Source organism: Arvicanthis niloticus, chromosome 14, assembly GCF_011762505.2.
Source record: "Arvicanthis niloticus isolate mArvNil1 chromosome 14, mArvNil1.pat.X, whole genome shotgun sequence".
Lineage (NCBI taxonomy): Eukaryota > Metazoa > Chordata > Mammalia > Rodentia > Muridae > Arvicanthis > Arvicanthis niloticus.
In genome coordinates, this window is record NC_047671.1 from 24,152,482 (window position 1) to 24,165,880 (window position 13,399).

The 13,399-nt window shown below is 46.4% G+C and overlaps 1 protein-coding gene across 2 annotated transcripts in view; it reads right to left on the reverse strand.

The window, feature by feature from the left end:
• Nedd4l (NEDD4 like E3 ubiquitin protein ligase) overlaps nt 1-3,256 on the reverse strand; it is a 329,402-nt gene extending 326,146 nt beyond the window's left edge. For both annotated transcript variants that reach the window (XM_034517740.2, XM_034517748.2), the window contains exon 1: nt 2,898-3,256. In XM_034517740.2, coding sequence (XP_034373631.1) covers nt 2,898-2,945 — 48 coding nt within the window. In that variant the 5' untranslated portion in view covers nt 2,946-3,256. The remainder of the gene's footprint in view (nt 1-2,897) is intronic.
• Between the last annotated feature and the right edge of the window lie 10,143 nt (nt 3,257-13,399).

A 13,399-nucleotide genomic window follows, 5' to 3' on the forward strand; every position in this document is an offset into this window, starting at 1 on the left:
GATCCTCGGCCATGAATAACAACGGCTGTTCATCACCTAATCCCTTCAACACCCAAACTCCTTTGATGGAGCTTATGATTTTGGTTCCTGAAACTGACATAATTTAAATCAGAGTGGATATAAATTCCAAATCACCCAAGGAAATTCATCTGCAACGCGTGGCAAACATTAAGTAGCATGTACACCCACAGGGGCGAAACCTACATCTCAATCATTCTCCTTCTGTATACTAGCCAGACCTCAGGCTGATGACCCCAGCAGCAGAGTCTCGCCTCTGCCATCCTGCTACGTTCTAGATTAGCGCCATGCTTGACCGATAGCAGTACAGAGCTCACCAGTGCTTTGTAAGATGGGACATGACTAAGTCCGTTCCAAACACATAATGCTTTTTGCCGCTATCAAATATAAACACAAGGTCTACTTACAAGAGAACCCCGGGTACTCCTGAGTACCCTCCACTTGCAGAGAGATTTACAAGTGGACTCCTCTCTACAGCTAAACAAGCACCTTCATGTGATACTTGCAGCCCACTGGTACACCCTATTTAGAACACCTTGACAAGTCAGAGGTGCTTGGACATTCCACTTCCAGAGCCTGTTAATTACTCCCATTTGTTTGCTTACAGGCTAATTCCGGAGGCACGGCAAACCAAGTACATTTAATACTTTGATATTAATATTATACAAAGGCATTCTGTCTGTCTTCAAAGGAACCCCCCCCCACAGCGAGAAACCTCCCATACCAGACACCTTAAAAATATGAAGACATTCATTTTCTATTGGTAAGAGAAAAATGAAAAAGGTAGGTGAGGTTTATTTTTGTATCATACATGATGCGGGTAACTAAACAGAGCCATCGATAGCAAGGCAATACACAGATAAATTGTGTTTTCTTCACCCCTTGCTACTCTCTGCTAACAGGCAGGAGGGAAGAGTCCCCACACACTCAGTTGGGTGTCACTTTCACACCCCACACCAGTCAAGATCAACAGTGATTCTCCAAGACAAAAGTGGCAAGACCAAGACCTGAGGTGGATTCTGACACTGGCTGCCATCGTAAACAAAGCACGGACAACCTGACAGAAAGGATTCCTTTATGCAGATGCATTTTTCCAAAACAGTCTCAGAATGTTTCTTTCAGGGAGCTTTTAAAAATAATCATGTTATTTTTTAAAAAATGAAAGAGAACCTAAGATGAAACACAGCTGTCTTCATCTCCCTTGATACCTCACCCAGGAAGCCCTTTGTTTAGGAAAGACAGGATCTCAGCACCTCCAAGAGATCTGACTGCCCTCCAGCTCCAGATAAGGAGCTAGGAGGAGAATCCCCTAAGTAAACAAAACAATTCTACTTTCACCCATCTCCAAATGACTGCACACACACACACACACACACACACACACACACACACACACTTTATTCTACACAAGCATGGCAAATAATCAAAAACACATCACACTTTACTCACATTGTGATCATTCTTTGATCACAAGCAGCCCAGTAAGCCTAACTAGCACTACCAAAAAATAAAATCAATCCCTAAATGTCCTGCCTCCCACAAGATACCCATTTCATTCCACATTTATGTAGAATATATTACACACACACACACACACACACACACACACACACACACCATGTCGCGGTAGGAGAGCTGAGATACACACACACACACACACACACACACTGCCAGTAGGGAAGCTGCAGAAAGCCAAGCCATAACGTGAGCCTGTCTCAGATAATAGACTCTCTTTAAACCCCACCCCCATCACCAGAGAAAGAGGGAACCTCAGAAAGAAAGGAGGGAGGGTAAGAAAGAGAAATCGAGAAAGCCCAAATTTCCAGGCATCCACTTTTCATGAAATGCACAACCAGGATAGGAAATACCTCCCTGCTGAGTAATGCTTCAAGGGTTGTAAATTCACCTCTCGAAAGGGGAGCCAGACCTGGGCGCGCACCCCGCCAGATGGCGAACCACTCCTACCTGCTCCATCCAGCCTGCCTGTCACTCCGCGCCCGCGACAGGCCTCCCACCCCCCTTTTTGGCAGAGGAACACACCAATAAGAGTCGAGAATGGCTGCTCGAGTGAGGGCTGAGCAGTGATTTAGCAGGATCGTTTCAAAAGGGGGAGTGGGGACCACGATGAGAGAGTGAGGTTTTTAAAAACAAAGCCCTCTCCAGTCAAACCGACCGTTTGGGGGGTGTGGCTTATTTCGTTCGTTTTATTAATAAAAGAGATCAATGGAGCTTTCTTCTCTCCACCCACCCTAGAGATGCCGGGCTTTGAATCCTCTGGACCGGACAGAAATGGCAGGGCAGCAAGCTTCCTCTAAGTTTCCTGCAGCACCTGCCTCCTCCCTAGATCACCTCCACACACCAAAATAGGAGACTCTGGAATGCACAATCCCGGCTCCAGACTTTGCAAGACCCAGGGGCGGACGCACGCAACTCTCCGGGTGTCTCTCACTCTCGCCGGGATCTGCACACATCCACTACCCAGCGCCCACTAACAAAAAAAAGTCCCATGGGGAGACACCACTAGGCTCCTCAGCAGCCCCCAGAACGCCTGCACCACGCAAAGACCCCTGCAGCTACCTAGACGTGACGCACGTCACGGACTCCTGGCTGCAGGAGCGTGGTCCAGAAAAGTTGCCCAACAGCCCCATGAGACGCAGCCTGCAGAGGAAAAGGACCCGCGGGGCAGCGGCGCACGCGGCCTCCGCCCACCCCGAGAGCCCTGGGCGGAGAAGCGCACCGCCCGGGTGAAGAGGGAAGACTAAGCCACCCAGCGCCCGGGACCGCTCCGGATCACCCAGAGTCCCAAAGCCCCTGTTGGCAGGGGACGTTCAGAGCAGAGGGCCGGTCCCCTCCGCACAGCGTTCTGGGCAGGAACTCACCTCCTCTTCCGAAAGTCCGTAGACAGGCTCCCCGAGCCCGGTCGCCATGGAGCCGGCGCCCCGCGCGGGGTCCTGGACGCTGCGACGGGCTGAAGTGCGTCGCGGGGCCGCGACCCTCTGTCCTTCTGCGCCTCCCGGCGGGGAAGGGCTGGCAGGTGAGGCTGCACCGGGCCCCGGCGCCGCTTCCTCCCGGAAGGCTGCGGGGACGCGCCGACTGGCGGCTCCGAGAGCGCGCCGAACGGCGGCTGGCCCGGAGCTCTCCGGGCTCTGCGCTGAGCCCGCTGGGCTCCCGGGCTCCCGCCCCCGCCGATGGCTCTCCCGGCCTCCCCAAGCCCGCTCGGCGATCCCCGGGACCCGCGCACCCGCCCCTCGCCTGCTCCGCCCGGCCGGCTCTCCCCGCCCCGCCTGCGCCGCCCGGCGCCCACGGGGACCCTCCCGCTCGCCGGGGCGGGCACTCGCGCCCCCCAAGCCAATCACAGGCCGGGCTGGGGGGCGGGCCGCGGGGGTGGTAGTGTTTCGCCCCACGCCCACCCCACCCCCGCGCCTCCTGGGTCACCCGGCGCAGAGCGCTGAGCTGGGGCGCGCCCTGGCGGGCTGGGCCTGCGGAGCTGACCCTCCTCTTGCCCCGCTTCTCTCTGCTTTGGGGACCCGGTGGACTGGACCTTGGGGGACCATGAAGACCCCGTGAAACAACAACAAAGCCACTATATCCGTTTCTCTCTTTTTTTTTCCTTCTTAACCCAGAGTCTCCAGGAGCTCTAAAAGAGAGCGATGGTGCATATTTCTAGACCCCCTTTAAATTCTTGGCAGCTATGGCAGGCCAGACTTGGCTAACAGCTTCAGCTCGCCCAAGCGATTTTCCCGGCCGGGCGGCCAGCCTGGGAGAGGCTGCCCCGGTGTGGCCGCGAGTCGCCATTGCTGGTGTCAACTCTACTGGGAACAAAACCAACTCCGCGCCCGCGCTGAGTATACACCCACCCACTTGAAACCCGGCTGCCTAGTTCTTTGATAAAAGCTCGTTTTGTGTGTGTGTGTGTGTGTGTGTGAGGCACAACGTGAAATACCAAATTCAAGTTTAAGTTTGTCCTTTACATATGCAAAAGATGGAGATGTCTTATTAGGCACCGTAGGAATCTTCCCACGTTCCAGATAGGGAGTTTCTCTAGCAAGCCCTTCATTTAATCCTTCAATGTTCAGGAATGCGGGAGGCTACTTAAAATAAGAGAAATTTGTCACTCAACTTTTTTCAAGAAGTCTTTCCTAGGGCGTGGTGGCGCATGCCTTTAATCCCAGCACTGGGGAGGCAGAGGCAGACAAGATCTTTGTGAGTTCGAGGAACAGCTAGGTCTGCAGAGTAAATTCAGGACAACCATAGCTGTACGAAGAGACACTGTCTCAAAATAACAAAAAGGAAGCCGTTTGTTCCTTAAATTTAAATGTTGAGTGCGAGTGCAGTGGTAAATTAGAAAACAGGAAGAGCGTTTTGTTTGACTTTAAATAGAAAGCACCAGAGTGTCTGGTATTGACTGGGTGGTTAGGATTTTCACTGAAGGAAGAGAGAACTCACAAGATCAACAGATTCAGCTTGCTTGTCCCAGCTTAATGAGCAAGTACCTGCTGTGCACCTGCAAATCAAAACAAAGGATGTTGCACCAGCCCCATACAGGAGCCCTCTCTTTCCTCCACTGCCATGTGTCCCTATAGAATCAACACACTGCTCAGGAGCCTTGGAATTCAAAGCCATTAAGATCATACAGTGCTTAGGAGCTGGGGGCGGGGAGGAGGGGAGAAACTGAGAGAAAGGACTGCTCTTAAGTATGGTGGAGAAAGTTTATTATAGGTATGAGGGAGAGCATAGCCAAAGGCAGGGACATCTGGGAGAGTCCAGAGTGGACGTGACCCCGAGAGAGGGGAACAGAGAGAGAGGAGAGGAGCTTCCAGTCAAGAGAGTCAGCCAGGGCCAAGAGAGTAGATGAAAAGACCAGGTAACCAAAATGACTGGATTGTGTAGGGAAGGGCAGCTGGGAGCCTGGAAGCTCAATCCCCAAGGCTGGAAAACTTTAGGGTAAGGAGTAAGGTGTGCCAGCCACACCCTTTAACAGGTGACTGAGGAATGCTGGGAGAACCTGGCCCTCAGGTCAACTTTGATATGTTAAATGGGCACCTCAGCCAGTTTGTCTGTCCTGCCTTAGAGACCTAACAAGAACCCCAAGATCCCTACTGAGAAATAAAAGTTGTGAAAGAACATGTCATAGACCAATGCTGTCTTGGTTTTTTTCATGCCAAGAATTTTCAGTTTATCGAACCTAGATTATTTCTCTTTTTAATGAAACGTACACACAGACACGCACACACACATTTTAGACCACCTTCTGTGTGCCTATGACCCACCTAAATGGAAATCATTGCTTCTCAGCCTATACAATCAGGTTTTTGTCAGATTTACGGTTCATGTTGTGTTATGAGGCAAAGAGAGTGGGGTGATGGACTCTAAATGTCCTGAAAGGAAACTGTGTTTCTGGGGGCTTGAGAGATGATTCAGTAGCAAGCCCATCCTCCTGCAAACGCCTGCAACTCCAGATCCAAAGGATCAAACAAGCTCTTCTGTCTTCACACGTGTGTGCCCGCTCATGCAGACATACATATAAACAAAACACATTTTAAGAAAAATTATCACTCTCACCCTAGAGGTGAGGCTGACTTAAACAACTCTTCTCTCCAAATTGAAACATTCTCTCTGGAAAGGAGGCTCCACAGACTGGCTCAGATGGCTACCAGGCTTACAGGAAAGCAGTAAATTGCTGAAGGGAAGGCCAGTAGTGCCTGGAAGTTGGGCAGGGAGCTCCAGGAATGCCACCTTCTGATAGCATAGATGGGCTTTTCCAGGATGCAGCTGACTTTGAGTCACCCAAGCTCCTTTGAGTAATCCCAATAAACTCACCGGTTCCCTAAGCTACATTAGAGGAACTGTTTCATCGTGTCCTATCTGAGATGAAGACACATCTGTTCATCTCTCCCCAGGAAAAGTCATACAGCAGGCACAGTCATCCAGACACTGTGGAGAGTGTCAAAATGTCTCATCCAACCTCTCATCATCCTGTTCCCTCCCCATTTCCACCACAGCCTGTGCCACCTGAAGTCTGGGTCATGTCCTTGACATTCACTGAGGGGCAGATATTAGAAATGGGGCATGATTGTGACCAAAATAGTGCATGCGTGTATCACATTCTCAACGAATCAGCAAACGTTTATGTTGAACTACACATAGGAAATTGGCCATATGTCTTTTATGATGGACAGTTTACGAAATTATGATCTGTAACGTCGTTCAATGGCCTCTGTGAACAGGCTCAAACAGAACATTTATTTACTACATGGAGCTATAAAGGAAACCTTACTGCCTTTTAAGGAACTGGTGAGTTTTTGCATTGTGGATGCAAAAGAGTTTTACTTGATTGTGATTTTTTTTTGTTTTTTAGTTACTTTGGCTACCCAGAGATACAGAGCACTAACCCATAAAAGAACTGACTTAAAATTATCATCTCCTCTGTAGCCAAGTACCAGCTTCCCCCGCTGGTGGTCTTGTCACTTGATGCCCAGTAAGGGGCATCTGGGAAGCTTTAAAAACAGAACGAAGGATGCATTGTCCTGATGGGGTCAGTGGAGGAGGGCAGGTGTCAGTGGTTACTGTAGCAGCCCAGGTGACCCTCACGTTAACTTGAGACCTGTATCCTAAGCCATGAGCTCCCAGACTGCTACACAAAGAAACACCTGATGATCCACCAACTCAGGCATGTAACTAATACTGGGGCCATGTGGGGTTGGTTTTATTTTATTGTTTTTTTTTTTTTAAGATTTATTTATTTATTTAATGTATATGAGTACACCATTGCTCTCTTCAGACACACCAGAAGAGGGCATCTGATCCCATTACAGATGGTTGTGAGTCACCATGTGGTTGCTGAGAATTAAACTCAGGACCTCAGGAAGAGCAGTTGGTGCTCTTAACCAACCGCTGAACCATCTCTCCAACCCGTGAGGATGGTTTTAAAGCTCTCCAGATGATTCTGAAACACAGCAAGAGTTAGGGATCGATCCCTGGACTGGAGTTTTATTTTTGTACTTGTAAATCTTGATAGCTTTTATTCCCTTTTGTTCACTTGATAAGAAATTATACATTACAAACATGCACAGGTGTTTTGTAGAGTAAGCTAGCATGTGAACATCTACCCTTTCGTGTAGAATATCCATCAGTGTTGCCCAGGGATCTCGGTTTGTTATGGGTGGGGTTGGTGGACATTCACTGAGGATAGCTATGAGAAACTACACAGCATTATCAGCTAAAACAACCAGTTCGTTCCCATCAGCTTCACTTCTATTCGGAAAGGATGCAGTCTTTTGTGGCTTCTCTTCTAAAAGCTGCTGCATTGTGTCTTTGACAGATTTGATACTTAAGGGTGTTTGGCAGGTGATCCTCCCTAGGATCATCAAAAATAAAGACTAAGTAAGAACAAGCTTCAAGTACAAAGGGTAATCACAAACAGGCAACGAGTAAGGCTGAGCTGCCGGTTTGCAGGCTACTGAGTTGTCTAGTAGAATTCTGTGAGTCTTGATCCCATCTGGGAAAACCATAGTGAAGAATAATATATAACACTGCAAGTTTATTAAAGGCAATGGTGGCGCATGCCTTTAATCCCAGCACTTGGAAGGCAGAGGCAGGCAGATTTCTGAGTTCAAGGCCAGCCTGGTCTACAGAGTGAGTTCCAGGAAATTCTGTCTCAAAAACCAAAACCAAAACAAAACACTGCAAGTTTACACAAGTTTATCTGCTACCGCTGATTTTCCCCAGTGGTTATCTTTTCTTAGGAAGACATGTTGAAAATGGGTACAGACTTGGAAAAGCTGGTGTCCCCGTGGAGCTTAGCCACATTCCTTCGGTGGCAGAAAGATCTCAAAAATTAAGCTCTTTGTGATTATATGAAAAAAATAACTAGTATTCCGGTTTTAGACAGTTACAGATGTAGATAATGCATGACTTGCAGATAACTACTTCTGTCTAAAAGTAGCTAAAGTTTTATGAAGTTTTAGGAAATACATTTTGAAGACCTGTGTAAATTTTTTTTGAAGACCCTCAAAATTACATTCTGAAGACATATAGAATCTGGCATTCTAAAAATAACAAAATACCAAGACTTAGATGTTTGATTATTTGTTCAGCTGACAAAACATCTGCCCTCTGACTGGCCATGTGAGTTATTTTCTCCTTCAAAATCATCATTTCTAAGATACATACACCTATGTCACTGTGTACTCTTCTCCTTTCTGAAAATTTGTATTAAGAAGTGTTCTTAATACACTTAAGAAAGTGTATTAAGTGTACACTTAAGAAAGTGTATTTAAGTGTACACTTAAAACACTTAAGAAAGTGTTCTTCTCATTGCCTTCTTCCTGGGTTTCTTCCCTTCTCCTGGTTGACATGCTAGTCTGCATTTCTATTCTTTCAAAGGTTGCACTTGACACTTTACATGTGCCTAAGGTTACAAGTCAGAGTTACATCCCTGCTTCTGAGAAATACAAAAAATAATAAATAAATAAATAAATAAATTTAAAACTCTGTTTTTATTTGGTTGGTTGATTTTGCTTTATTTTTCTAAGTCAGAGATTCTTTGTGTCATTCTGGCTGTCCTGGAATTCAGGCTGAGGACTGGACTGGCTTTGAACCAGAAATCCAACAGCCTCTGCCTCCCAAGTGCTGGGATTAAAGGCGTGCACTACCACGCCTGGCTGTTTGTTTTTTGAGACAGGCCTTGCTGCCCTTGAATTTCAGAGATCCATCTGCCATTGCCTCTGAGTGCTGGGATTAAATGTATGTGCTGCCATGCCTAGGTAAAACATTGTTGTTGGGTTATGCTTTGTTTTAATTTTTTGAAATTCCTTATACAGTATTGATATTAAGTTTCATTCTGAAGTATATCTGTGATGATGAATAATTAAATCCTGAGCCACACAAGAGCAAGGCAAGAGAGCTACATCCCCAGGCCCCCTTCTCTCCTCCCCACAGACCCATGCTCTCTCTAACTACAGCATCGGACATTATTATTACACAGTGTTTAAAGCTTTGCCAATATAGTTGTCAGGGCTTTTCTGCATTTAGGCTCCTTATGGCTTTTTATATGTTCCTCTAGGGTCTTTTTTTCCAGAAGTTTGTCCTTTTAAATTATTTTGTAAAGAATCAAGAGAGATGAACCCAAGCTTCATTCATCTGAAAGCATCTACCCTGGCCCTTCCTTGACAGATGATGAGATGATGCAAGATTCAAAGCCCTGGTGGAATGTGTCTCAGTCTCAGCAGGTTGGAGCTATGCCTCTCAAGACCAGCTCCCATTGTTGAAGATGAAATGCTTAGCTCCTGCTCTAATTAGGTTGCCATATCTGCTTTCAGGATCTTGGTGTTCCAAACTCTCTATTATTTCTGCACCCGGGACTTTGTTTTTCTTTGCCTTTACCCCTTGCACTTACGTGGATTTAAATCTTTTATAACCCCCGGGGAACACTTGGCTCTTATGCCTTCATTTAGACCTCTTGCCCATTCTCTTTGTTCTGTTCTTCTGGAACTCAGTTAATTGCATCTTTCTGTTCCCTTCCCCATCTCTCGGCTACCTTCACGTACGTTGCTAAATTTCAAATGAATTCTTCAACTCTCTCTCCCACTTTATTAAAGAACGATTTCATTGAGTCTGATTTCCCATTTAACTCAGCAACTGAGTATAGATTGAACAATTATACATTTTCTTAAAAACTCTTTTTCAAAACAATTTTATTATTCTTTTTGTTTGTTTTAATAGGAATTTTAGGCTCATCATTCTTGGTAGTTTCTGGTTCTGTGTTTTTATTGTTTATTTTATTAGCTATTTTTTTTAACACTGCTAAGGACTAAGCCCTTCAGCCAGCCCTGCATGTGCTAAGCAAGTGCTCTACCACTGAGTTATATCCCCAGTCTCTTGATCAAACATTTTATAATTAATTTTTAATTTATTGTTATATTTATTGAGACAGGGTCTTGGCCTGTGTACCCGTGGCTCTCTTAGAATTCACTATATATACCAGGCTGGCTTTGAACTTACAGCAATCCTCCTGCCTCTGCCTCCAGCATGTTGCAATTAAGATATGTATCACCATGCCCATTGTTTTAACTAACTACTACACAGTTTGTCAATTTTAATATCTAAACATTTGAGTGATACCTTCCAGTGTTTCTGTTGATGCTCACTCACAGTAACTGTGTTTCATATTTGACTGTTGTGAATTCACTGGGTCATCATCTTATTTAATGCCAGTCCCCTGAAATCGAAAGTAGATCTAGGTTTACTTGGGCTAACAACAAGGGAACAATACCATCCTAACCCCATTTGAGAGTCCCAGTTGAATACAGAAGTATCAGGTTCAGTCACTAGAAGAAGGACCAGTTCCACCCACAACAGCAGTCCTGGTCTGGGGAGGAGCATTTGCTTACTACTTTCTTGAGACTTGCTGTATTTTTCACGGGGTGGGGACACAGCATTTCTGTCCATTCGTTTTCTTTTCTTTTCTTTTCTTTTCTTTTCTTTTCTTTTCTTTTCTTTTCTTTTCTTTCTTCCTTCCTTCCTTCCTTCCTTCCTTTCGCTCTCTCTTTCTTTCTCTCGTTCTTTCCTCCTCCTCCTCTTCCTTCTCCTCTTCCTCCTCCTCCTCCTCCTCCTCTTCCTCCTCCTCCTCCTTCTTCTTCTTTTTTGTTTTTTTCCAGACAGGGTTTCTCTGTGTAGCCCTGGCCATCCTGGAACTCACTCTGTAGACCAGGCTGGCCTCGAACTCAGAAATCCACCTGCCTCTGCCCCCCAAGTGCTGGGATTAAAAGCGTGCGCCACCACTGCCCGGCTGTCTATTCATTTTCATTTCCCTCTCTTTTAAGTGTTCCTACCCCAGTGATCATGTACTTGACCACGCATTTACATATGCTTAGTATAAGAAATGGCAGTGTGTTCAACTCAAAACAGAGACCCCTAGCTGGACACGTTGGCACCATCTCTTCAGAGCTCCTGCTTTCCACCAGCAGGATATTGAAGTCCAGAGGAAGCTGCTCCTTAACCCTGAATGATTAGGTACCTTATTTTCAAAACGGATTTAAGCCTGTAGTGGTGAATACTCACTGCCAACATGATAGGACCTGAGATCATCTAGGAGACATAGCTCTGGGTGTTTCCAGACAGGTTCACATAGGAGACCCACCCTGAATATAGGCAGCACCATCCTGTGCCGGCTGCCATCTTAGACTGGGTAAAAAGGGGAAGGAGAAGTTCAGATGAATACCAGCATTCATCTCCGTGTGTCCTGACTGAATAGAATGTGACCAGATGCCCTACGCTCCTGCCTCCACAACCTGAGCTGCTCCACCACCACAGCTTCTCTGCCAGGACACATGGTACCCTAAACCTAGGAAACCCTTTCCAAGATAAGCTGCATAAGAATGAGTTGTTTCATCAGCTATTTTGTCATAGAAATGAGAAAAATCAACCAACACAAAAATCAAACACTAGGTCTTATTTCCAAGAAATCAGGATGGGGGGGGGGGAGTCCTGATGCTGTTATGTATTCAAATGCTAAATACTGCATCCCAAGATCTGGTTGTCCCAAAATGAGTGAATTCTCATATACACTAGCTTTTGTGGAACAAACCTTGACCTCCAAATTATTCCTGATTGGTTAGTAAAGATGCCAATAGTCTGGGCTGGGCAGAAGAGAGGGGGCAGAGCAAAGGTTCTAGGCTTGGTGTCTCAGGCAGAGATCATGAGAAGAGAGAGGAGGAGGAAAGAAGTTTCCATGGGGTAGGTGGATCATGGGCACACGCCCACAAGGGCTGGCCTGATGGAGTAGAACCAGCCTGAGTGGAACAGGGCAGGTGATATCTTAGGGATCACCACAGGGAAGTAGATAACGCAATATCCAGGGTTAATACCTACCCAACTCTTGTGCTTTTAAGCTTATTATAAATCCAAAGGTTTCTGTGTCCTTTATCTGGTGTGAAGTGGGGTAGAAACCCCTAATAGATATTTAAAGGCAACAAGGGGGTGTAGCAAACCCCCAAAACAACAACAATAATAACCACAATATCAGAAAGTCTGTTAATTAATTTTTTTTGATAATTTGTTATTGTAGCAAATTATCAAAAGCTTGGTGGCTTAAAACAACAGGAATACATTTCTTTTTTTTTCTTTTTTTTTTTCTTTCGGTTTCTTCGAGACAGGGTTTCTCTGTGTAGCCCTGGCTGTCCTGGAACTCACTCTGTAGACCAGGCTAGCTCAAACTCAGAAATCCGCCTGCCTCTGCCTCCCAAGTGCTGGGATTAAAGGCGTGCGCCACCACCGCCCAGCAGGAATACATTTCTTTAATGTTCTGGATCGAGGGAGCCACCAAAGTGACTGGGAATGTGATCCAGTAGATAGAGTAGTGGTCTAGCATTCCAGAGACCCTGGGTTTGGGCCCCTGCACCTGGTAAACTGAGTCATGCCATACAGGCCTAGAATCCCAGCACTCCAGAGGGTGAATGAGGAGGACCAGAAGTTCACGGTCATCCTTGACGTCAGACACTTCCTGGCCGACCTGGGCTACCTGAGACTGTGTATCAAAACAAAGAGAGCCAGCTAGATGGTCTATTGGGCAAAAGCACTTGTTTTGCAGGCCTGCTGTCCTGAGCTCCATTTCTACAACCTAGGGTGAAGAACAGAAGTGAGTTTCTGAAAGTCATTAGGTGCTGTACAGGACCATCCTCTAGGCCAAATAACCACCAACTTGAGGCATCCGGATGTGCCTGCTTATAGCAGATCACCCCAGCTAGGCTTGCTTACTCTTTACATTCCCTCTTAGAGGAGTGGGAAGGGTCTTGAGACCCTTCCCTGACTATCTAGCCACTCCCTGCTACCTGTTGTGTACATGTGGCCTCAGGGAGGGCCTAGCGTATATAGGCTGGAAATGGGGAGACTGAGAGGGACTCTATCCATGTCGCTGTAGAGAAGTCCTTCTTCCTGATGGGTAAAGACTTTTTACTTCAGCCTTTCCTGGGGAGAAATACCCATTCCCTTGTAGATAACACCTCACTTTGCTCTATAAGGAAACCCAATAAACTCATTGGTTCCCTAGAGTGAACTTTGGGACCTTGGAAGGAAACAGGGGTTGAGGGGTGTTAATGTCTCCCCCTGGGAAAAAATTTTAACAACAGTTGTTCTATGACCCTCAAAGGAATGCTGTGGCACATGTGCAATTTACTCCCCTGACACCCCCTCCTTGCTGCAACTGCGCGCACACACACACACACACACACACACACACACACACACTCTATACAAAATAATAATAAATGAAATAAAAATTTGTGTAAGAGATCTGGACCCAAACTAAGATGCTGTGGCCTCTTATGGGTGTGGAGGGAAGAATCTGTGATTTAGCCTTCTGACTTATGCAGGTGAATTCCAG